This window comes from Danio aesculapii, chromosome 1 (genome assembly GCF_903798145.1).
Source record: "Danio aesculapii chromosome 1, fDanAes4.1, whole genome shotgun sequence".
NCBI lineage: Eukaryota > Metazoa > Chordata > Actinopteri > Cypriniformes > Danionidae > Danio > Danio aesculapii.
The window spans coordinates 12,521,895-12,545,823 of record NC_079435.1 but is presented as its reverse complement, the minus strand read 5'-3'; the positions used below and the strand labels follow the sequence as shown (position 1 = coordinate 12,545,823).

At 31.9% G+C, this 23,929-nt stretch overlaps 1 protein-coding gene across 1 annotated transcript in view; it reads left to right on the top strand.

Moving 5' to 3' along the window:
• The window catches only part of sorcs3a (sortilin related VPS10 domain containing receptor 3a), a 352,179-nt gene that overhangs the window by 252,102 nt on the left and 76,148 nt on the right, over positions 1 to 23,929 (top strand). Inside the window, 5 exon segments of the mRNA XM_056456597.1 lie at positions 1,623 to 1,712; positions 5,168 to 5,347; positions 10,270 to 10,416; positions 16,528 to 16,630; positions 21,130 to 21,206. Of these exon segments, the coding sequence (XP_056312572.1) occupies positions 1,623 to 1,712; positions 5,168 to 5,347; positions 10,270 to 10,416; positions 16,528 to 16,630; positions 21,130 to 21,206 (597 nt within the window).

Genomic DNA, 23,929 nt, shown 5'->3' with positions numbered 1-23,929 from the left:
ATTTGATATTATTGACAATACAAATACAAGCTTTAAAAACAGCAAAATATTCTATAATTTCTGTCAAAACTACAACAAGTGATATTGTAAAAACAATGACGTAAATTGCACGTGTATCAATTGCAATTATATACTGTATGTGTGCAAATGTGAGTACTTAAATGGTTAGTTCACTAAAACAATCTACTTTCTATTATTAATCAATCTTCCTCATGTTGTTCTGATCACCTGAGACCTTTGTTTATCTTCAAAACACAAATTAAGATAATTTAGATGAAATTTAAGAGCTCCCTCATCCTCCATATACAGCAACAGTTCCAAAACATTCAAAGTGTAGAAAATATACCAAAATCAATGTAAATTATAGGCAAAAATAGTCGTATTTACTTTTTTTTCCTTTTTTTTTATTAACAAAAGCGTTCTTGGAGATTTGTATGATTATAGTTGAAGTCACATGGACCGTTCTGATGTTTTTGGTTCCTTTATTGGATTTTAAAAATTTAGGGATAATAGTTGTCAATGGAGGATGAGAGAGCTCCTGGATTTCACCTAAAATGTCTTAATTTGTGTTTTTGAAAATGAATGAGAGTCTTAGGAGATTGAAAGGACGTGATAACAGAATTGTACAGATACAGAACAGATATCAATAACACAATTTAGCATTTCTTGGCGACCAGAACAACAAACCACGATAGAACACTACACGATGTTTATAATAATATGATGTATTTGTTCAATTTTCATTATCAGTTTTGGATGTAAAATGTTTTCATATTTAGACTACCATTTAAATGTTTGGCATTAGTAAGATTTTGCGTTGGTTTTAATTTTCATTAACAAGATGCAGACTACAAGATGTTTAATAAAAAGTTAATAATTTAATATATATGTTCAATTTTCATTATGAGTGGACATATTTTGATTGTTTTCATATTTAACAATTAAATGCTTGAAGTAAGTTAGATTTTTTTATTTGTTTGTTATATTCTTCATAAAATCAGCATTTATTTTATTATTATTTTTTAATTAACATACAAATTGTTAAAAAAAAATATTATTTTAAATTGTAAATTATTCATTTAATGCCAAATGTCGAATTTTTAGCATCGTAATTTTAGCCTTCAATGTCATATGATTCTTCAGAAGTTATTCTAATATTACTTTGATTCGGTCCTTATAACAATGTTGTACGATTGAAATAATTTTGTTGTGGTAATTATTTTCAATCAATCAATCAATCAATCAATCAATCAATCAATCAATCAATCAATCAACCAGTCAGTCAATCAGTCAATCAATTATTACTGATCTTAAAGTCTTATAACATCAGTTTGACGAGTTGACACGATTTTATTAGTACTGATTTTCTGTATCAGCTGGAAATATATCACAACACTGCAGTCCATAGTCACTTCTGCTTCACACAGACTTTAACAAAGCCAGTGCACCATTATCTTTACATAAAATTATTCAAACAATGATATAAGAGTTTGGTCATACCACCCACTTCTAAACTTTTGTTCAAAGTACAAACACAAATCAATAGTTCCAGCCAGTGGATCTCCCAGTGCTGATGCCAGTTTATTTGATATCTTAGATATGTGTTATTTTTTCTCTTGTAGGTGACGACCACTGGCAGAGCGAGCTACTATGTGTCCTATCAAAGAGAAGCTTTTATACGCATCAAACTGCCAAAATACTCCCTGCCAAAGGTAAGAGACTGCTTTAAGTCCCTATTAAATCAGAACTGGTGTTTCTTGTCAACTGCAGTGTTTATTATAAATAATTTATCCATTCTCTTTAAGGTCTGAATACAGTAGATGGAACATTTTAACTGTTAAATAAAAATTGTTTTATTCTAATGCTGGGAAAATTTTTTATCATGATTAATCGCATCAAAATAAAAGTTTATTTTGACATAATATATTTGTGTGCATTTTTTATTTTATTTGCTATGTAAATATGATTCACACAAATACATAAAAACAAAAGTTACAAAGATATTTAAGGGTATATATTATTTGTAAAACATACGTATACCCTCACAGGCCACCTTATTAGGTTCACCTCACTAGTACCAGTGTGGTCTTCTGCTCCTGTAGCCCATCCACCTCAAGGTTTGACATGTTGTGTGTTCAGAGATGCTCTTCTGCATACCTCGGTTGTAATAAGTGGTTATTTGAGTTACTGTTGCCTTTTTATCAGCTCGAACCAGTCTGGCCATTCTCCTTTGACCTCTGGCATCAACAAGGCATTTGTGCCCACAGAACTGTTGCTTACTGGACATTTTCTCTTTTTATGACCGTTCTCTGTAATCCCTAGAGATGATTGTGCGTGAAAATGCCAGTAAATCAGCAGTTTCTGAAATACTAAGACCAGCATGTCTGGCACTAACAACCACGCCACATTCAAAGTCACCTAAATCACCTTTCGTCCTCATTCTGATGCTCAGTTAATCTGCAGCAGATCATCTTGACCATGTCTACATCCCTAAATGCATTTAGTTGCTGCCATGTGATTGGCTGATTAGAAATTTGCGTTAACAACCAGTTGGACAGGTGTACCTAATAAAGTGGCCAATGAGTGTAAATTTATCTAAATAAATAATAATGATTTTTTTCTCAAATAAATGCATGCATGTGTGTATTTATATGTGTGTAATAAACATACACAGCAAACACAAATATATTATGTCAAAACAAAACTTATTTTGTATGCGATTAATCACAATACATTTTTGCCGAGAACTATTTAATTCGTATCGTGGTTATTTAAAAGTAATTGTACATTTTATGACATAAAAAACTAATTGAAAAAAGAAAAAAACATTTCTAGTTCAATAGTTTGGCTAAATGTTACAATATTATACACTATTTTTAGCCCTCTTAAAACATTTTGTTTTAATTGGCTACAAAACAAACCAGTTGTCCAATGATGACTTGCGTAATTAACCTAATTTGCCTGGTTAACCTAATTAGTTTACATTTAAATTGTTCTTTAAACTAAATACTACCCAGCAAACATTTTTGTTTTTAAAAGATGTCTAATAGATGTCTAATAGACGTCTAAAGATCATCTTGGCTAAAACAAGGCTAAATTTGGGCTGTGTGTGAAAATCAAATAGACGTCTAAGAACAGGCCAAAACTAGTCATCAAATAAACAGGAATGAATAACTACACTTATAAAGTCTGTCTAATCTGTCCATTTGATGACTAGTCTAGTTTCGAGCTATTCTTAGATGTCTATTAGATTTTCACTGACAACCCAAGTTTAGCCTTGTGTTAGCCAAGCTGTCTACGTTTAGATGTCTATTAGATGTCTATTAAACACAAAATTGTTTGCTGGGTAGTATCTTTGGAAATAACAAGTGAAATTGTAAGTGCTGTCATCATGGTAAGGACAATAAAAAAAATATTACAAAACTATTTTGTAATCCCCGACAAAATCATGCCAATCAATGTAATGTGAATTCTTCCCAAGCAATTACTTTTATTAACCCCCCTTTTAATTTTTTTTTTTATATATTTCCCAAATGATGTTTAACAGAGCAAGGAAACTTTCACAGTATGTCTGATAATATTTTTTCTTCTGGAGAAAGTCTGATTTGTTTTATTACAGATAGAATAGAAGCAGTTTAAAAAATTTTAAACACCATTTTATGGTCAATATTATTAGCTCCTCTAAGCAATATTTTTGATAGTCTACAGAACAAACCATCATTATACAAAAACTTGGCTAATTACCCTAACCTGCCTAGTTAACCTAATTAACCTAGTTAAGCCTTTAAATGTCACTTTACGCTGTATAGAAGTGTCTTGAAAAAAATTTGTCATCATGGCAAAAATAAATCAGTTATTAGAAATGAGTTATTAAAACTATTTTGTTTAGGAATGTGTTGAAAAAAAAAAGCTTCTCTTCGTTAAACAGAAATTGGGGAAAAAAATAAACAGGGGGGCTAATAACTTAGGGGGGCTAATAATTCTGACTTCAACTGTACATGTATCTATGATCGGGAGTTTTCCCGGTGGTCAGTATGCAAATATTTTTATTTAAATTACAAAAATTATAATTTTACATCAGTTTTCTGTATTGATGGGTAATTGATTGCACGGCCATGTCTTATCCTCCCTTCCTGTTAAATTTGATCTAATCTGTGTCCTGAAACACACCCCCTCTCCTGCTTTCACTTCTAATTCCAACGGAGGGAGCCATTCGTGAATAAATCTGCGCGTTATGAACGATTCATGAAAAGTATTGATATCCCTGCGTCTCAGTGTCCATAATATCCACCTTTCTGATCTAAATGGTATATAACATTTATGATATTCAATAATTTAGGGTGGACAGTACGCACATTGAGGCGCAGGCACAATTATCAGGCACCCTTATATGTTACTTCAAAAACTAGCCGTTACTTCACTTAGCCGACAATAATACAAGTTTCTAGAACCGCATCATCTTGTTGTCATATTTCTTTTACATTGTTTGCTGATTATATTCAACAGCATAAGCCTAGAATTTAGTGCGAGCTAGTCCTACTTTGCCTTATGGTCAGTGCAGTATGTGACTATTATCATCAATAACGTTACTTGTTTAGCACAAACGTTCGTAACATGGAAAATGGAACCCTACCTATGAAATGTGATGCCTTTATGCTTTGTTTTTTTTTTTTTTTTGCTCATTATTACACCTATACACAGTGCAAAAGTCCAGCATTTTCAGATTGGCTTTAGTTTTGACTAGTGCGATTGAATGACTTTTACCAATGGAGCACTGTACCAATATGGCGTGAGTCTGTGTGCGATATCTAGTGTATATATCGATGAACAGCCTATATGTGTTTTACATATCTTAAAAAAGTTAGTTGTACAACTGACACCTACTGGTGTGGATGAAGGGTCATGCAAGCATAAAGCTATCAATTAGTTACCAATTCCAAGCACATTTCTCATGATCCATAACTGCAAAATCTAATTCAGGCTGGCTTGTTCTGGTCAGTCGGGTATACATTAAAACACATGTTCATCTAAGCCCTGCGCAAACATGTAATCCTGTAGATCAAGGCTGCTGAAAACCACAGGGGTCTGTACTAATGACTTCTCCTTTTCTGTCTTTTTTCCCCCTCGCTGTCTTCTCTCCTGTCCTTTTCTCGTTTCGGCTTTCTAGGACATGCATATCGTGAGCACAGATCAAGGTCAGGTGTTCACCGCAGTCCAGGAGTGGAACCAGAACGACACCTACAACCTGTACATATCGGACACGCGTGGGGTTTACTTCACTTTGGCCCTGGAGAACGTCAGGACCAGCCGTGGCCTTGGAGGAAACAGCATGATCGACCTTTACGAGGCATAACTTCATCACTAACTTGTTAACACGCTAATGTTAGCCTTGCAGTCGACAGCTTCGCGCTAGCTTGCTCGTTACTCCTCAGGCCGCATTAGCATTCCTGTCAGACGCCGCTTCTCGAGCGTGGCCCACATTATCTTAAGCCCAAAGGGAATTAGCGAGTGTAAATGAACGATAGTGGTGAAGACAGAGAGATGAATTGAGTTGTAGTCCAATGTTGTAGTTGGGGGTGTTCAGTGGGAGCTGCTAGCGGTTCGCGTATGACTTGTTTTTAAAGTGGACGAACGTTGCTCTTGATCTTTCCAGATAAAAGACATTATTGTGCTGTGAAAACATACTGTAGTTTTCTACCGCTGGAAAATCTAAGTTTAATTGGCCGTTGGAGTGTGGAAACAGTTTTCTGCATAGCTGGGCTCAAGCTTGGTTAAGAAATAGTGATACCTTATTGTAAAGTGTGCACTACTCCAACATTATTCTTTAATGCTCAGGTAGTTCCAGTCAGTTTTGATTACATTTCGAAATAAATGCGATTCCCTCAAACATTAGTTATACCATAGCAACTCGGTGACAGTTGCCGCAGCCTTCTTTCCTCTGTGTAATCTCGAGGACACATGGGGATTTGCCTACTTACAAAAGTGCTTCATGGAGTCAACCACCCTCCATTTTGTGTTGAGTCGGGCATTTAAAATCCTTTAACAAATGGCAAGCCATTGATTATCCCTTACATATATTATGTTATAGATTAATTAATTAAAGATTAATGCTTAACAGGTGTGTTGTTCGTCATTTATTCGTATTAACTAATGCATTGACTAAAGTTAACTAATACAACCATATTGTAAAGTGTTAACTTGAATTATTCTACTTCTCATAACCATTTTTTTTCTAATCACTTTAACTTAATTTGTCTAGTTAACACAACTACATTTTTCTAGGTGCCGCAGCTATTTTTTTTTCTAGCTATCACAACTTAATTCTGAGAACTTAATATTTCTATTTTCTATTTTCCTTAATTTTTATAGTTCTCATAACTTCATTTTACTATCAACTGTAACTTAATTTTTATAGTTATCACATCTTCATTTTTATAGTTCTCACATATTAATTGTTATAGTTCTCACAACTTAATTTAACTATTTACTGCAACCTAATTTTTATAGTTCTCACAGCTTATTTTCATAGTTCTCACAACTTAATTTTACTATCTAGCCCAACTTAATTTTTATAGTTTTCACAGCTCAATTTTACTATGTACCGCAACTTTTTTAGTCATCTTAATTTTTTTTTAGTTCTCACAATTTAATTTTACTATCTACCGAAAACTTATTTTTTAAAGTTCTCATATCTTAATTTTTATAGGTTTTACAACTTAATTTTACTATCTAGTGCAACTCAATTTTTTAAGTTCTCATATCTTAATTTTTATAGTTTTCACAACTTAATTTTACTATCTAGTGCAACTCAATTTTTTTATATCTCACACTTAATTTTTATAGTTCTCACAAATAAATTTTAATATCTACCGCATCTTATTTTTTTTAGTTTTTATATTTTATTTTTTATAGTTCTTACAACGTAATTTTACTATCTACTGCAACTATTTTTTAGCTCTCACATCTTAATTTTTCTATAATTTTTTTTTCTATTTACTCCAATTTAAGTTTTCTAATTACCACAACTTATAGTTTCTAGTTTTACCAACTTAATTTTTTTAGTTATTGTAACTTAATATTTGTAGTTCTTTCAACGTTTTTTTCTAGTTATTGCAACTTCATTCCTCTATTTTTTCCGATATTTTTCAAGTTCCCCTGACTTATTTTTTCTAGTTATTGTCATATAATAGTTCTAGTTTTCCTGACTTCATTTTTCTAATTATCGTAACTGAATTTTTCTAGTTTCCCAACCAATTCACCTCCATATGATTACATTGTAAGCAAATTTGCCAGTTGAGCTTGATTCTTCCTAAAGTAACACATTACCATCAGAATATGCTCAGTCTCAGCATATACCACATCTTACTGCTTTAAAATTAGCAGCCGAGCACAAAACGTAAAGGAATGAAACAGTGGCTTCTCTTGTCCAAGCAGCTAAAAATAGTCTCCATTAGCGAGAGCAAGCAAGGATGGTTTCATTAATGCATTGGTTATGATGCGTTTCTACTCTGCTGTGCCAAGACTGCCTCAATGCAGCGCGCTGTGCCAATCCTGAATCAGCAGTCCATCCATATCTCTAATAGATTGCAGCCTTCATTAATGCTTATTGAAAAACTGGCCTTTTCCACTGAAGCTCCAGCTGGAGGCCGTGTGTAGATACGGCTCATGACTGGACGTTTGTCATATTTATCTGCCTATTGATCAGTGAGAAGTGAGGTTGTTTTGGGTTTTATTTAGTTTTATAAGCTTTAAGATTGATAATGTGTCTTTTTGTTCTGGCAGCGCATTCGCAAACATCTTTTTTGTTGGCTCTGCATGAAGGACACACACTGCTTATTACAGTATATTGGAAACACTTGGATTTACAGTAAATAATGACCATTCAAAAGTTTAAGGTTGCTAATATTTTTGAATGAGCTTACTGAATTTATTGTTTAATAGATCAAACAGTGTTGTGCAGCACTAATAATAATATTTGACTATATTATATAGATTTTTTATTAAATTAATGTCGCATTTGAAAAAAACTAATTGCAGAGCCCAATTTTTATACAATATTGTAAAATGAACCACAAAAAAGGATGCTGTTTTTTTATTATTATGTTTAAATTTATTGTATACTGTAGCTATTTTTATCAGCAAGTCAATAACTGAATAATTTGAAAAACTGTTTATTATTGAAGTTGATTAGCATTAAAATATGTACTTTTTTGTTATTATTTAATATTGTGCAGCACCTATTACATTTTGCACATATTGCACATATTATACATTGCATTATTTAATTTTCCTTTGGCTTAGTCCCTTTATTCATCAGGGGTTTATTGCATGTATTATTTTAATTAAATTAGTAGAGTAAAAGAATAAAAGTTTTACCCACCCCAATTTTTTTCAACACTATCGTAGAAAGAATTTAATCTTATTATATTTTATTGTTCTGATTTTTACAACAACAAAGTAATAATAATAAAAAAACAATAATTATAGTATGTACAACAATAACAACAACAATAATAATAATAATAATAATAATATATATAAATAGTAATTGTATTATTATTATTATTATTATTATTATTATTAGTATTATTAATTATTATATATATAATAATAATATATTATTATTAATAATTGAATAATAATGAGCCTATAAGTAATTAAATACATACAATAATACCTACATAATAATAATAATAATAATAATAATAATATAACAACAATAAATAATCATAATAATAATAAATAAATAATTACATATAATAATAAATAATAATAATAATATAAAGAAAATAATATAATAATAATATTAATAATAATCTTTATTATTGTAATGGTTGTTGTTGTCTATTATTATTACTACTACTATTATTATTATTATTATTATTATTATTATTATTATTATTATTATTATTATTATTATTGTATATAATAATAACAATAATAAAAAATAATAATAGTATTTACAGTAACAATAATATAATAGTAGTAGTAATAATAATAATAATTATTATTATTATTATTATTATTATTATTATTATTATTATATTTACAATAATAATAATAATAATAATAATAATAATAATAATAATAATAATAATAATAATAATAATAATAATAATAATAATCTTTATTATTGTAATGGTGGTTGTTGTCTATTATTCTTATTATTATTTTTATTATTATTATTATATTGTTGTTGTATATAATAATAACAATAACAATAATAAAATAATAATAATAATAATAATAATAATCATAATAATAATAATAATATTAATCTTTATTATTGTAATGGTTGTTTTTGTCTATTATTATTATTATAATTATTATTATTATTATTATATTGTTGTTGTATATAATAATAACAACAATAATAATAAAATAATGATAATAATAATAATAATAATAATAATAATAATAATAATAATAATAATAATAGTATTTACAGTAACAACAATAATAATAATAATAATAATAATAATAATAGTATTTACAGTAACAATAATAATAATAATAATAATAATAATAATAATAATAATAGTATTTACAGTAACAATAATAATAATAATAATAATAATAATAATAATAATAATAATAATAATAATAATAATAGAACGTCCAATTGGATGTAATGGCTATTTTTCCAGAAGGAACATACTTTCCTTTGTGAGTAAATTGCATTCAGCTCCATTATACAATTTCAATGTAAACGAGTGATCATCAGTATCCGAACAACTCACCGAAGCGCGACCCGAATCTGCACCCCGAGCTGAATATGAAGCTATCTCTCCCGCAACCAGCAGTACATCCATCTTCTTCATCCCGCAGAGCATCGGAAGCTAAAGGATAATAAATAATTAGCGCCATGACTGACAGGCCTGGCCAGCGGAGGAGGGCACCTCATTAGCCGTGTCCGTCCAATGCAGCTCCGTCACTGTGACACTGTCAAATGCAGTCCCTATTAGTGCCACTTACAGACTCGGACCCTTCGCCAGCGGCCCGCGGTTTAAGACGCAGCCCTGTCACCATTCAATACGGCTAAGTTTGGACTCGTTTCAAGCCAGGGATGAGCAGCCTGGCATTGGGTTAGATGCTTGTCAGCCGGAGAAATATTCTAGCTTGAAACTGTCAGTTAGCTTGAGCCACAGCTAGCGCTATAGTGCCGGTCAGCTTAATTAAGAGCTCCTGTTAGATGACAGTAGAGCACCGGGTCTGGATGTAGATGTTCATGTTCATGTTTGTATCGCATTTCTTGTCGCTTGTTCCCAGGTAGCAGGGATTGAAGGAATGCTAATCGCTAATAGGAAGGTGGAGAACCAGGTGAAGACGTACATCACTTATAACAAGGGCCGCGACTGGAGGCTTCTGCAGGCGCCCAGTACTGACCTCGCTGGAAATCCGATTCACTGCGTGCTGGTGAGGACGATTTTATTTTATTTTATTTTATTTTATTTTATTTTATTTTATTTTATTTTATTTTATTTTATTTTATTTTATTTTATTTTATTTTATTTTATTTTATTTTATTTTATTTTATTTTATTTTCCATACATTATTTTTTATTTAATTTAATTTAAATATAATTTAATAAAAAAAAATATTTAATTTAATTAGATTTTAGTTGATTTTCCATGAATTAAATGGTGGCTTCTATTTTATTTTATTTATTTTATTTTATTTTCCATACATTATTTTTTATTTAATTAAATTTAAATATAATTTAATTTAAAAAAATAATTTAATTAGATTTTAGTTGATTTTCCACGAATTAAATGGTGGCTTCTATTTTATTTTATTTTATTTTATTTTATTTTATTTTATTTTATTTTATTTTATTTTATTTTATTTTATTTTATTTTATTTCAATATTTTTTTTTTATTTATGCAATTTTATTAGTGCATATTGCATTAATTTATTAGCTTATATTATATTAACATTTGAATATTTAATTATTTATATTAATTATCAATTATTTTATTAATAATTATTTTATTTTGTTTTATTTTTAAAAGTTTTTTTTCCTATAACCTTTTATGTGAAATAATGAACTATTTAATCATTACCAAAAAATATTTATTTATTTATTTATTATATTCATTTCATTATTTGTTTGTTTATTTATTTATTATTTTTTTTTACTGTATTAGCTTTTGCAATTCTATTACTGTGTGAACTATTGGATTAACTTTTTCTGTTAATTCTTATTAAAATATTTTACCATACTTATAATTGAATTATTTATATTATTATCATCTATTTTTTACTTGTTGGTCATTTTTATTCTAATTTTTTAACATTTAAATTAATTTGGTATTATACGAGTGTATTATGCATTTTAATTATTACTTAATTTTATTTATTATTTTAGTTAATAGTTTATTTTGTTAGTAGTAGTAGCCTAAACTGGAATGATGTTTGGCCAGTTTTGTTATTCTTGTAAGAAAATATTGTTCTATATATCAGAGTTTTTATAAGTGAACCAAATGTAGTCATTCATTTTTATGATGCAAATTGTAATTTATTTTATATTTTTCTTTTTTAATAGTAAGCGATATTAATTTTTTTATGTTATTAACGTGTATGCCAAATGTACCCAAAAATTGTATCTCTATTTTGTTAATATGTTATCTAATGCAACATTCGTTCGCCAATGGATTTGATTAAACACAACAATGCAATCCATCTGTAAAGCATAATCAATCACTCAATCACTAAATGAATGAATGAATGAATCAATCAATCAATCAATGAATGAATCAATCAACCAACCAACCAACCAACCAACCAACCAACCAACCAACCAACCAGTCAATCAACCAGTCAGTCGATTAATCAATCAATCAATCAATCAATCAATCAATCAATCAATCAATCAATCAATCAATCAATAAATAAATAAATAAATAAATAAATAAGTGAATAAATGAATAAATAAATAAATAAATAAATAAATAAATGAATAAATAAATAAATAAGTGAATGAATAAATAAATAAATAAATAAATAAATAGTTTACACAAGTAATGACTTTTTCAGCTTTTGTGAATATAAAAAAGTGCGTTCATGACTTGAATATGCATGGATATCCCCAGGAAGCCATGAATATTTAGTATCATGTTTAGACAAGAAAGAAAAGAAAGAAGGCTGAATAAACACACACAGAAAAGCTCCAACAGTTGAAGAGGCTTTAGTTGAATGTAATATTTCCTTCCTCTGACACTCTCATTAGCCTCCCATAATCCTTACCATTACCGACTCCAAATCCCGTCGCCTTTGCCACTGTAATAATGTCAAGCCGTCCATTGAGGGGATGAAAAGGACAATTTCTGCAGCATAGAGAGCAGATATAATTCTGCTTTTGTTGTGTTGCAAGTCCCAATAGACTTGCTTCTCAAGTCTAATGTCAAATCCCGGTCTTTTGCTGCTAATGACTGTAAAAAAAGGCAATTAGCGCTCGTGGTCTCGACAGAAAGATTGTTTTATTTGTCTCTTTTATTGAATGTAGAATCTTTAGTGTGGTCAGTGTGATACTTGAACTTTTATTTATTGTTGGATAAACAGAGCTATTAGTAAGTAATAAAAAATCACATTACACATACATTTGAAGTCAGAATTATTAGCCCCCTTTTGATTTTTTTTTTGATTTTTTAAATATTTCCCAAATTATGTTAAACAGAGAAAGGAAATTTTCACAGTATGTCTGATAATATTTTTTCTTCTGGAGAAAGTCTTATTGGTTTTATTTCTGCTAGAATAGAAGCAGTTTTTAATTTTTAAAAAACATTTTTAAGGTCAATATTATTACCCCCTTTAAGCAATTTTTTTAATAGTCTACAGAACAAACCGTCTTTATACAATAACTTGCCTAATTACCCTAACCTGCCTAGTTAACCTAATTAACCTAGTTAAGCCTTTAAATGTCACTTTAAACTGTATAGAAATGTCTATACCACACACACACACACACACACACACACACTGTGGCATGCAGTGCAGAGTATGTGGACGTCTGAGCTCCAGGCAGTCATCTACCTAGATGAGAGCTTTGCACGTCGAACTTTTTAAGGATCTACCTCTCAGAAATTATAAATATTTTAAAATAGGCACTATCCTTATAAATAAACTGCATAGTTGCAATATAAACAACTACATTCTTGACAAAAAAAGCCTCAAAAGTACATTATGTTGTCCAACAGCTGCAATATTTGTCAAACTGCAGAGTGTATGTGTATGTGGGCAGAGTAATACACAAGGGTAAAGGGTGTAGAGGCTGTACGAGTGCTGTTATTTGCAGAATATCACACGGCTATCAGCCAATCAGATTTATAAACCGGACAGAAATATTTATATATATGTATTAAGCACACTCACACATCATAAAGTTATATGATGCATTGTATGCATTGCTAAAAAGATAAATCTTTAATCTAGTTTTGCACTGAGAGTGTGTCTGAGCCTCAGACATTATCAGGAAGGCTATTTCAGAGTTGAAGAACCATATATGAGAATGCTCAACCTCCATTAGTAGACTTTGAGATCCTGAGTTATTTAAAGAATACAAAATGCCTAAGTATCTTCAAAGCAGTGTTGGTCATAGACCTTGAATTATTCATGAAGTAAAAAATGCCATTAGGAAATTCTGCAGAACTCTATTAATGCTTAACCAAAGAATGTAGATAATTGTTTTTCCCATTATAATAAAAAAGGTTTTAGCTGAAAGCCTAAAGTTCCCAAAAATGCAAGTCAATGGCTACTGCCACTTGGAAGCTAATAATAATAATAATAATAATAATAATAATAATAATAATAAAATAAAAATCAATACTCATAGCTCCTGACAATACATTGGGGTCTTATCACACCAAATAATTTGTCTGTTCAAGAAAACAGAACGTTATTTACAAATGATGACCATTATTTCACTGCTTCAGCACATAACTTCCTGCTGCTTAACGACGTATTGTATAATCACACATAAACTCTTCATGCACTGACACTGTGAAATAGTACATCCACCATTCTGAAGGTTCAATGTTCTCTGGCTGCTTTCAGTATAGACAGCTGATTATAATAGGCGCGATTTAGTTTTGACAAGCTACTGCAAACGCCAATTCGGGAAATCTGCTTCATGCATGGAAAAGTGTAATGGAGCACCACTTAAACTTGGAAACTTGTAGAGAAAATCAAAACTCAAGACATCATTATGTGCGATTTCAGCACCCAGAGAGATGTAAAAAAAAATGTAAGCAAAGATTCTACATTGTGACCATGTTTGCAAACATGTCCAAGCATGTGCTGAATTAGGTGGGATCCTGTAAATATATAATTGCACAACCTAAAAATCACGCTAAAATTATATACATTTTTTTATCCTCTATAATTGGTTGTCAGGCTACTTTGTTGACAGTCATACTGTACACCTGCAAATCTAAAAGTAGCACTGCCATTTTGTTTTATTTTATATCATTCTTTTAATCATGCCTCATTTCCCCTCTATTTTTAGTGTCCTGCCTTTATTTAAATAAACAATCATGTTTTGTCTTGTAATTCACCTTTCCTAGAATGTCTACAGATGCTGATTGCAAGTAGTCTTATTTCATGCAAAAATTTTATTTATTTAATTTATTTTTATTTTATTTATTTATTTATTTTATTTTATTTTATTTTATTTTATTTTATTTTATTTTATTTTATTTTATTTTATTTATTTTATTTATTTTATTTTATATAAACAAATTTACCTTCCAGTTCTATTTCTTTATTATTTATCTTGTGAAAACCAATACTACTTACAATATCAGGAAAAAAATGAATATCATATCATGTTAAAATGCTGAATTAGTATTTTCACTGTGGAAAGATGTCAATAAAACTGCTTGTAAATGCTAGAAATATTTCCCAAGTGCTGTTTAACAGATGTGTTTTTAAACACATTTTTAAAACAATAGATTAAAATATTTAAAAAAATTATCTAATCAGTAATTCCTTTTGTCTTTACCATTATGACAGTGCATCATATTTTACTATTTATTGAGCAGTTAATTAATTAATTTAAAAACTTAATTAAAATTGGCTAAATAAAAACTTAATTAAAAGTATAAATAAATAAATAAATCTATGAATTATTATTATTATTATTATTATTATTATTATTATTATTATTATTATTATTATTATTATTATTATTAATTAATTAATTAATTAAAAAAAAATAATAATACTGCTAATAATAATAGTTATGATAATAATGGTAAAAACTAGAAAAAAAAACAATAATAAGAATAATAATAATGATAATAATAAACAATAAACAAAAACAATAAATGAGTAAATAAATACATAAATAAAGTAATGAAATATAATAGTGATCATGATGATGATAATAATAATAATAAATAATAAATAAATAATAATAATAATAATAATAATAATAATAATAACAAACAATAAACAATAAACAAAAACAATAAATGAGTATAATATAATAGTGATCATGATAATGATAATAATGATAATAAATATGAAACAATAGATAAATAAATAAATAAATAAATAAATAAATAAATAAATAAATAAATAAATAAATAAATAAATAAATAAATAAATACACATACACACTTATTCACACACACATACACTACGGACAATTTAGCATACCCAATTCACCTGTACCACATGTCTTTGGACTGTGGGGGAAACCGGAGCACCCGGAGGAAACCCACGCGAACGCAGGGAGAACATGCAAACTCCACACAGAAACGCCAACTGACCCAGCCAAGGCTCGAACCAGTGACCTTCTTGCTGTGAGGCGACAGCACTACGCCACTGCGTTGCCATTATTATCATTATTATTATTATTATTATTATTATTATTATTATTATTATTATTAGTAGTAGTAGTAGTAGTAGTAGTATTATTATTATTAATATTATTATTAATATTATTACTAAACAGTATTTGAAATTATCCGCCATTAGAACCATTTTGTATAATACTCACCTTTTAAATGTTTAAATTCAAATATAAATTCCATAAATTAAAAGAAAGGCTCTCTCAATATAAACACTCAAAATCTACACTCTCCCTCTGAATTAGAACATACAGCAGTGCCACATTATTCTTCACAGCAACTGTAATCTGCTAATTTCTGTTTGGGTTGTCTTGATAGCATCATGTCCTCCATCGTCCTTCACAGTGATTGGTTGGCTTCGCTTCCTAGATTTATCGTCTTGATTTACCTGCGCTGTGTTGTTTTGTTTACACGCAGATCTTCTCCGACCGAAAGATTAACGGTATCCGGTAGGCAATAGATCATGCCGCTTTATCCAGGGTCGTGACAGTGAATTATGGCAGTTGTTTCTGTTGTTATGAATTGCGCAATATTAAGCATAAAGTCGCCTACGTTATGGCTTATTGTCTTAGACTCTCTCACGCCTGCGGGATCTACGCCGGCTTGTTTTGATTGACAGCTACATAATAGCTTTGTTGTGGCTAATGGAGGACGTGTCACTTTCTCTCTGCTCAGCCGTTTTGCTCGCTGCACCTACAACTGCAGATGTCAGAGAACCCGTACCTCTCCGGATCCATCTCCACCAAGAGCTCTGCGCCGGGAGTCATCGTGGCTACAGGTACATGGGGAAAAAAACTGTGTGGCATGTGTGGGACTGTCATGCTGTTGGGTGTGTTGGCATGTTTGTACAAGGCTACTGTAAATCATTGCTTGCAAGTCAAGCTGGTCACTTAGGATGCTTGAAAAATATGCTTATTTGGGCAGTTTATTTATTTATTTCATTATATATTTGTTTATTAAGTGGCCTTAACCACTAGGTAAAAAACAGTGTGCTTATACACAATATAATTATAAGGTGTTGCACGATACTTACAGTGATGTTGAGGTGGGATATGAGTAAGGTTAGGAACAGGTTTGGTGGTGTGGGTAGGTTTAAGGGTGGGTTAAGGTAATTAAGGGAATGATTTTACATGTAATTGCAGAATTAATTACATCAGTTCGTTATTAAACCATTAGTACTATGTAAAAGCATGAATGTACATATTAAGTGCATTGTACCAAGTTATTTAAACATAGGTACATTGAAATGAAGGCCACTTAATATAATGTGAGACTTATTTATTTCAATTAATTTATTTATTCATATTTGCATCAATGGGAAGTTCAGTTGGGAATACATTTTGGAGAAAATCTTGGAAGTAAACATGATAGATAGATAGATAGATAGATAGATAGATAGATAGATAGATAGATAGATAGATAGATAGATAGATAGATAGATAGATAGATAGATAGATAGATGGATGGATGGATGGATGGATGGATGGATGGATGGATGGATGGATGGATGGATGGATGGATGGATGGATGGGTGGGTGGGTGGGTGGGTGGGTACATGGGTGGGTGGATGGATGGATGGATGGATGGATGGATGGATGGATGGATGGATGGACGGATGGATGGATGGATGGGTGGGTGGGTGGGTGTATGGATAGGCGGATGGATGAACGTATGTTTAGTTTGATGGATTGATGGATGGATGGATGGATGGATGGATGGATGGATGGATGGATGGATGGATGGATGGATGGATGGATGGATGGATAAAGGGATGTATAGTTGGATGGGTGAAAGGATGGGTTAATGGATGAGTGGATGAATGGATGTACAAATGATTGGATGAATAGTTGGATGGATGGATGGATAGATGAATGGATGGGTTAATGGGTGGATGGATATATGGATTGATGGATGGATGGATGGATGGGTGGATGGATGGATGGATGGATGAAGGGATGTATAGTTGGATGGGTGAAAGGATGGGTTAATGGATGAGTGGATGGGTGGATGTACAAATGATTGGATGAATAGTTAGATGGATGGATGGATGGATGGATGGAAGGGTTAATGAGTGGATTGATATATGGATGGATGGATGGGTGGATGGATGGATGGATGGATGGATGGATGGATGGATGGACATATAAAAGAATGTATAGTTGAATGGGCAGCTAGATGGATGGATGGGCATATGGATAGATGGGCAGATGGATGAGTGGATGGATGGATGGATGGATGGATGGATGAACGCATGTATAGTTGGATGAATGGATGTATGGATGGATGGATGTATGTATGAATGGATGGATGGATGAATGGATGGATGGCAAATTGATGCATAGACAGATGGATGGGTGGGCAGCTGGATGGATGGATGGCAGATGGATGGATGGGCAGATGGATAGATGAATGGATGGATGGATGGATAGATGGGCAGATGGATAGATGAATGGATGGATGGATGGATGGATGGATGAATGGATGGGCAGATTAATTGACAGATGGATGGATGAATAGATGGGCAGATGGATAGATGGATGGACGACTGTTACTACATTACTGTTTTTTGTCTATGCACGTGCAGTATGTCTTGTATGAAAGGCAATAGTATGAGTAAAGAGCATGTAACGTTATTATCCAAGAAAAAAAAGTCAGATCTTGCACAACTTGAATGATGCTTTTTGCATCAATATCTTTGCTACCTATAAATAATACACATTTCACAAAGACACATGCTAAATTGGATGAAATGCTTGTTTTTGCTTTCTTGACCTGAAGAATTTTAAAAGTGTGTTCTCTTCTCACAAAGCAGAAGTAGAAGTGGAAATGGTTCAATCAAAACATGTTGAGCGGATAATAGATGAGCTGTATGTTTCCAGCTGGCATGCAGCAATTCTCCTCTACTCCTCTTCAGTTTTAATGATTTATTTACCATGACAACCAACACAACAACTGAAATCTTCTGAGCACATCAATCCATATAACTTTTAACAAACATCAACCCAGATGTCATTCCGATTGATACGATTTAGAGTGACATTTTGATTAATAGCATGTGAAATAAATGTCAATTATTTTTGTATCAAAGGTATGCGATTATTTATGTGGAATCCTGAACCTACAAGTGCAAGAAAAAAGTTATTTAAAGCAATTTTCCCAAAGCAGATTTCAATAAATAGGTTAGAAAGAAAGAAAGAAAGAAAGAAAGAAAGAAAGAAAGAAAGAAAGAAAGAAAGAAAGAAAGAATGGATGGATGGATGGATGGATGGATGGATGGATGGATGAATGGATGGATGGATGGATGGATGAATGGATGATGGATGGATGGATGAACAGATGAAAGGACGGACGGACAGACGGACGGATGGATGGATGGATGGATGGATGGGTGGATGGATGGATGGATTGGTGGATGGATGGATAGAGGGATGATGAATGGATGGATGGATGAGTGGACGGATGGATGATGAATGGAAAGAAAGAAAAATGGATGGATAACAGGTGGACAGGATGTATGGATGGACGGATGGATGGAATGGGGGAAGGACGGAGTGGCGGACGGACAGACTGATTAAAGGACGGAAGGATGGATGGAAAGAAAGAAAGAAAGAAAAAAAGAAAGAAAGAAAGAAAGAAAGAAAGAAAGAAAGAAAGAAAGAAAGAAAGAAAGAAAGAAAGAAAGAAAGAAAGAAAGAAAGAAAGAAAGAAAGAAAGAAAGAACTAAAAAAAGATGGATGACGGATGGACAGACAGACAGAAGGAAGGAAGGAAGGAAGGAAATAAAGATGGATGAATGGATGGATGGATGGATGGATAGGGGATGGATGGACAGATGGAAGGATGGGTGGGTGGAAGAATGGGTAGGTGGATGGATGAATGGAAAGAAAAAAAATCTGTATAACAAATGGACAGATACACGGAAGGATGGACGGGTGGAAAGAAAGGAATAAAAGGAAGGAAGGATGGGTGGATGGATGGATGGATGGATGGATGGATGGATGGATGGATGGATGGATGGATGAATGATAGAAAGACAGATACAGGGAAGGATGGACAGATAAAGAGAAAGAAAGATGGATGGATGGAATAAATGAAGGAGGGAAGGAAGGAAGGAAGGATGGATGGATGGATGGAAAGATGGAAAGATGGATGTATGAAAAGAAAAATATAGATAGATAGATAGATAGATAGATAGATAGATAGATAGATAGATAGATAGATAGATAGATAGATAGATAGATAGATAGATAGATATTCGTATACCTCTATCGTCCTGTAATGGGTGGTCCGGTGTCATACAGTTGTCAGGAAATCCCCTCAAGTGCAATTCGTTTTAAAAAAGCCTCTGGTTTTTAAATATACAGGCGTTCTCTAAGCATGAAAAGCTCTCTCATTTCACCTCCCCGCAGCGGGTCTGCTGTTAAACCTGTCACTTGAAGGAAGTAAACTAATTTCTCACAGGCAATTCAAGGATGTACAGTCACTTCCCCTCAGCTCAGTCTTGGCCAACAGCAAACAGCAGAGGCAAAGTCATCACGTGTATATGTGTATGCATAAAACAACAACAACTGCACAACACAAAATCAGTTTTCTCTTTCTCGTTTCCCCTATTTCTTCTTCTTTGTTTCAATGTCATTTTCAGAGTAATGTTCTCTTTTAGGGGTATATATATATATATATATATATATATATATATATATATATATATATATATATATATATATATATATATATATATATATATATATATATATATATATATTAGGGATGCAACGGTTCTCGATAAAAAAATCCGATCCTCCTGTTGTCTTCCCACTGTTCGGTGCACCCTGTGATCCGCTGTTCAGAATATGCATTGTTAGCGTAATATTGGTTTGCCGATTAAAAACAACCGTATCGTAGTGACAACAATCCGTAGTGAGTTTACATTTCAAAATCACTTGAAAAATCCTACCGATCCCAACCTTTTGAATGGCAATGCACTGTATATCATTATTTTCTCTACTTGGATTCTTTCTTATGATGTGAGTGAACATGACAGTCAGAGCTGAGTGTGTGGGTTTGTGTGTATGTGTGTGTCCATGCATGTTCTGCTTGTATGAGTGTGGATTGAGCAAATATTGACCCATGCTGCCTCAATTACAAAAGCTGCTTATTCAACATATTATACAAATGTGCATTTGTTGTTTTGCGAATTTGGAAATGCTTCATGATGGTGTGCTACATTGCTTTATTTTGTAAAACAAATGTTGATTTTGGCCTGGATTTGTGTTTCAGGGAATATTGGATCTGAACTGTCTTACAATAATGTGGCCATGTTCATTTCATCAGATGCAGGCAATAACTGGAGACAGGTATGACACTTATTATTTACAATAGCTTCCATTTGGGTAACATTTTACTTGACGAGGTGTTCATAAGACTGTCATGAAACCTTTATAATCATGATATGACACTTCATGAATGTGAATGAGACTTTTTGCATCCTTATGACTTCTGCTATTAAGTGTAATTTGCTTAGTTTTGTCATTTTAAATGCAAACATGACGTTGCTATGACACTTCATGAATGTGAAAGAGACTTTATGCATCCTTATGACAACCATTATTAAGTGTCATTCCCTCAGTTTTATCATTTTAAATGCAAAGATGACATTGTTTGTTATGGCACTGTAAGAATGAGACTTTATGGATGCTTATTGTAACTGTTATTAAGGGTCATTTGCTCAGTTTTGTCAGTTTAAATGCAAAGATGACATTGTTTGTTATGACACTTCATGAATATGAATGAGATTTTATGCATGCTTATGACAACTATTATTAAGTGTCATTTGCTCAGTTTTGTCATTTTAAATGCAAAGATGATGTTGTTTGTTATGACACTTCATGAATATGAATGAGACTTTATGCATGCTTATGACAACTATTATTAAGTGTCATTTGCTCAGTTTTGTCATTGTAAATGCAAAGATGATGTTATTTGTTATGACACTTTATGAACATACATGAAACTTTATGCATGCTTATGACAACTATTATTAAGTGTCATTTGCTCAGTTTTGTCATTTTAAATGCAAAGATGATGTTGTTTGTTATGACACTTCATGAATATGAATGAGACTTTATGCATGCTTATGACAACTATTATTAAGTGTCATTTGCTCAGTTTTGTCATTGTAAATGCAAAGATGATGTTATTTGTTATGACACTTTATGAACATACATGAAACTTTATGCATGCTTTTAACAAATGTTATTAAGTGTCATTTGCTCAATGTTGTCATTTTAAATGCAACAATGACATTATTTGTTATGACACTTCATGAACATAAATGAGACTTTATGCATGCTTATGACAACTATTATTAAGTGTCATTTGCTCAGTTTTGTCATTTTAAATGCAAAGATGATGTTATTTGTTATGACACTTTATGAATGTGAATGAAACTTTATGCATGCCTTTGACAACTATTATTAAGTGTCATTTGCTCAGTTTTGTCACTTTAAATGCAAAGATGATGTTATTTGTTATGACACTTTATGAACATACATGAAACTCTATGCATGCTTTAAACAAATGTTATTAAGTGTCATTTGTTTAATGTTGTCATTTTAAATGCAACAATGGCATTATTTGTTATGACACTTCATGAATGTGAATAAGACTTTATGCATGCTTATGACAACTATTATTGTGTCATTCGTTCAGTTTTGTCATTTTAAATGCAAAGATGACGTTGTTTGTTATGACACTTCATGAACATAAATGAGACTATGCATGCTTTTAGCAACTATTATTAAGTGTCATTTGCTCAATGTTGTCATTTTAAATGCAACAATGACATTATTTGTTATAACACTTCATGAACGTGAATAAGACTTTATGCATGCTTATGACAACTATTATTAAGTGTCATTTGCTCAGTTTTGTCATTTTAAATGCAAAGATGGCATTGTTTGTTATGACACTTCATGAACATAAATGAGACTATGCATGCTTTTAGCAACTATTATTAAGTGTCATTTGCTCAATGTTGTCATTTTAAATGCAACAATGACATTATTTGTTATGACACCTCATGAACGTGAATGAGACTTCATGCATGCTTATGACAACTGTTATTAAGTGTCATCTGCACTGTTTTGTCATTTTAAATGCAGAGATGACATTGTTTGTAATGACACTTCATGAATGTGAATGAGACTGTATGCATGTTTATGACAACTGTCATTAAGTTAAGAAGTGACCTACAGCACCTACCTTGCGCATTGTCGTGCATTTATACTTCTGCGTGCTGTTTGTGTTGCTCTGCAATAACACTTCCAAAACACTAGCTGGCAGCACGTTTTTATGTTCCTCTGTGTTGAGTTTCTTTGTGGGTGTTTTGTTTTTACTGGACGCTACAAGTAGCTAAAACTCGCTCATTCAGAGGCGGGAACCAGCGACATGCAACAGCTTTAATCACAAAGTTATTACAACATTTGTAAACAATCACTCCAATGGGCTCGTGGCTCTCAGTACCGCCCATGCTCGTCACCGATACCAAGCCGACCAATCACAGAGCTTGTGCTACGCATTGTATAAATGAGTTTTAATGTAGTTCAAACGATGGATCTGTGACAGAGTCCAAACACTGAGGAGTAAATCCATCGATGCGCAGCTCTACCGATCCCAAACCATGCAAGCCAGTGGCGACAGCTGTGAGGAAAAAACTTCACCAATTGGCGAAAATGAAGAATTAAAATACCTCGAGAGAAACCAGGCTCAGTTGGGCATGACCATTTCTCCTCTGGTCAAACGTCTTGTGCAGAGCTGGAAGCTGGACCTCAGCGAAGACTCGTCAGTTGTTTGGGAAATGGATCCCAGAGCTGTGATAAAAATGAAATGCTATTGGCTGTTTTTTTAAAAGGGGGAGGAGCTACTCTCTGTCCCAACCTCTTTTCATTTTTCAGTTGAGATTACATTAAACATCGAACAAAAAGATAGACATTTCAAAGCACTTCACAGGACCTTTAATAAAATAACAAGTAGAGTACAGTGGTCCCTCGCTATAACGCGGTCCACTTTTGCAGCCTCA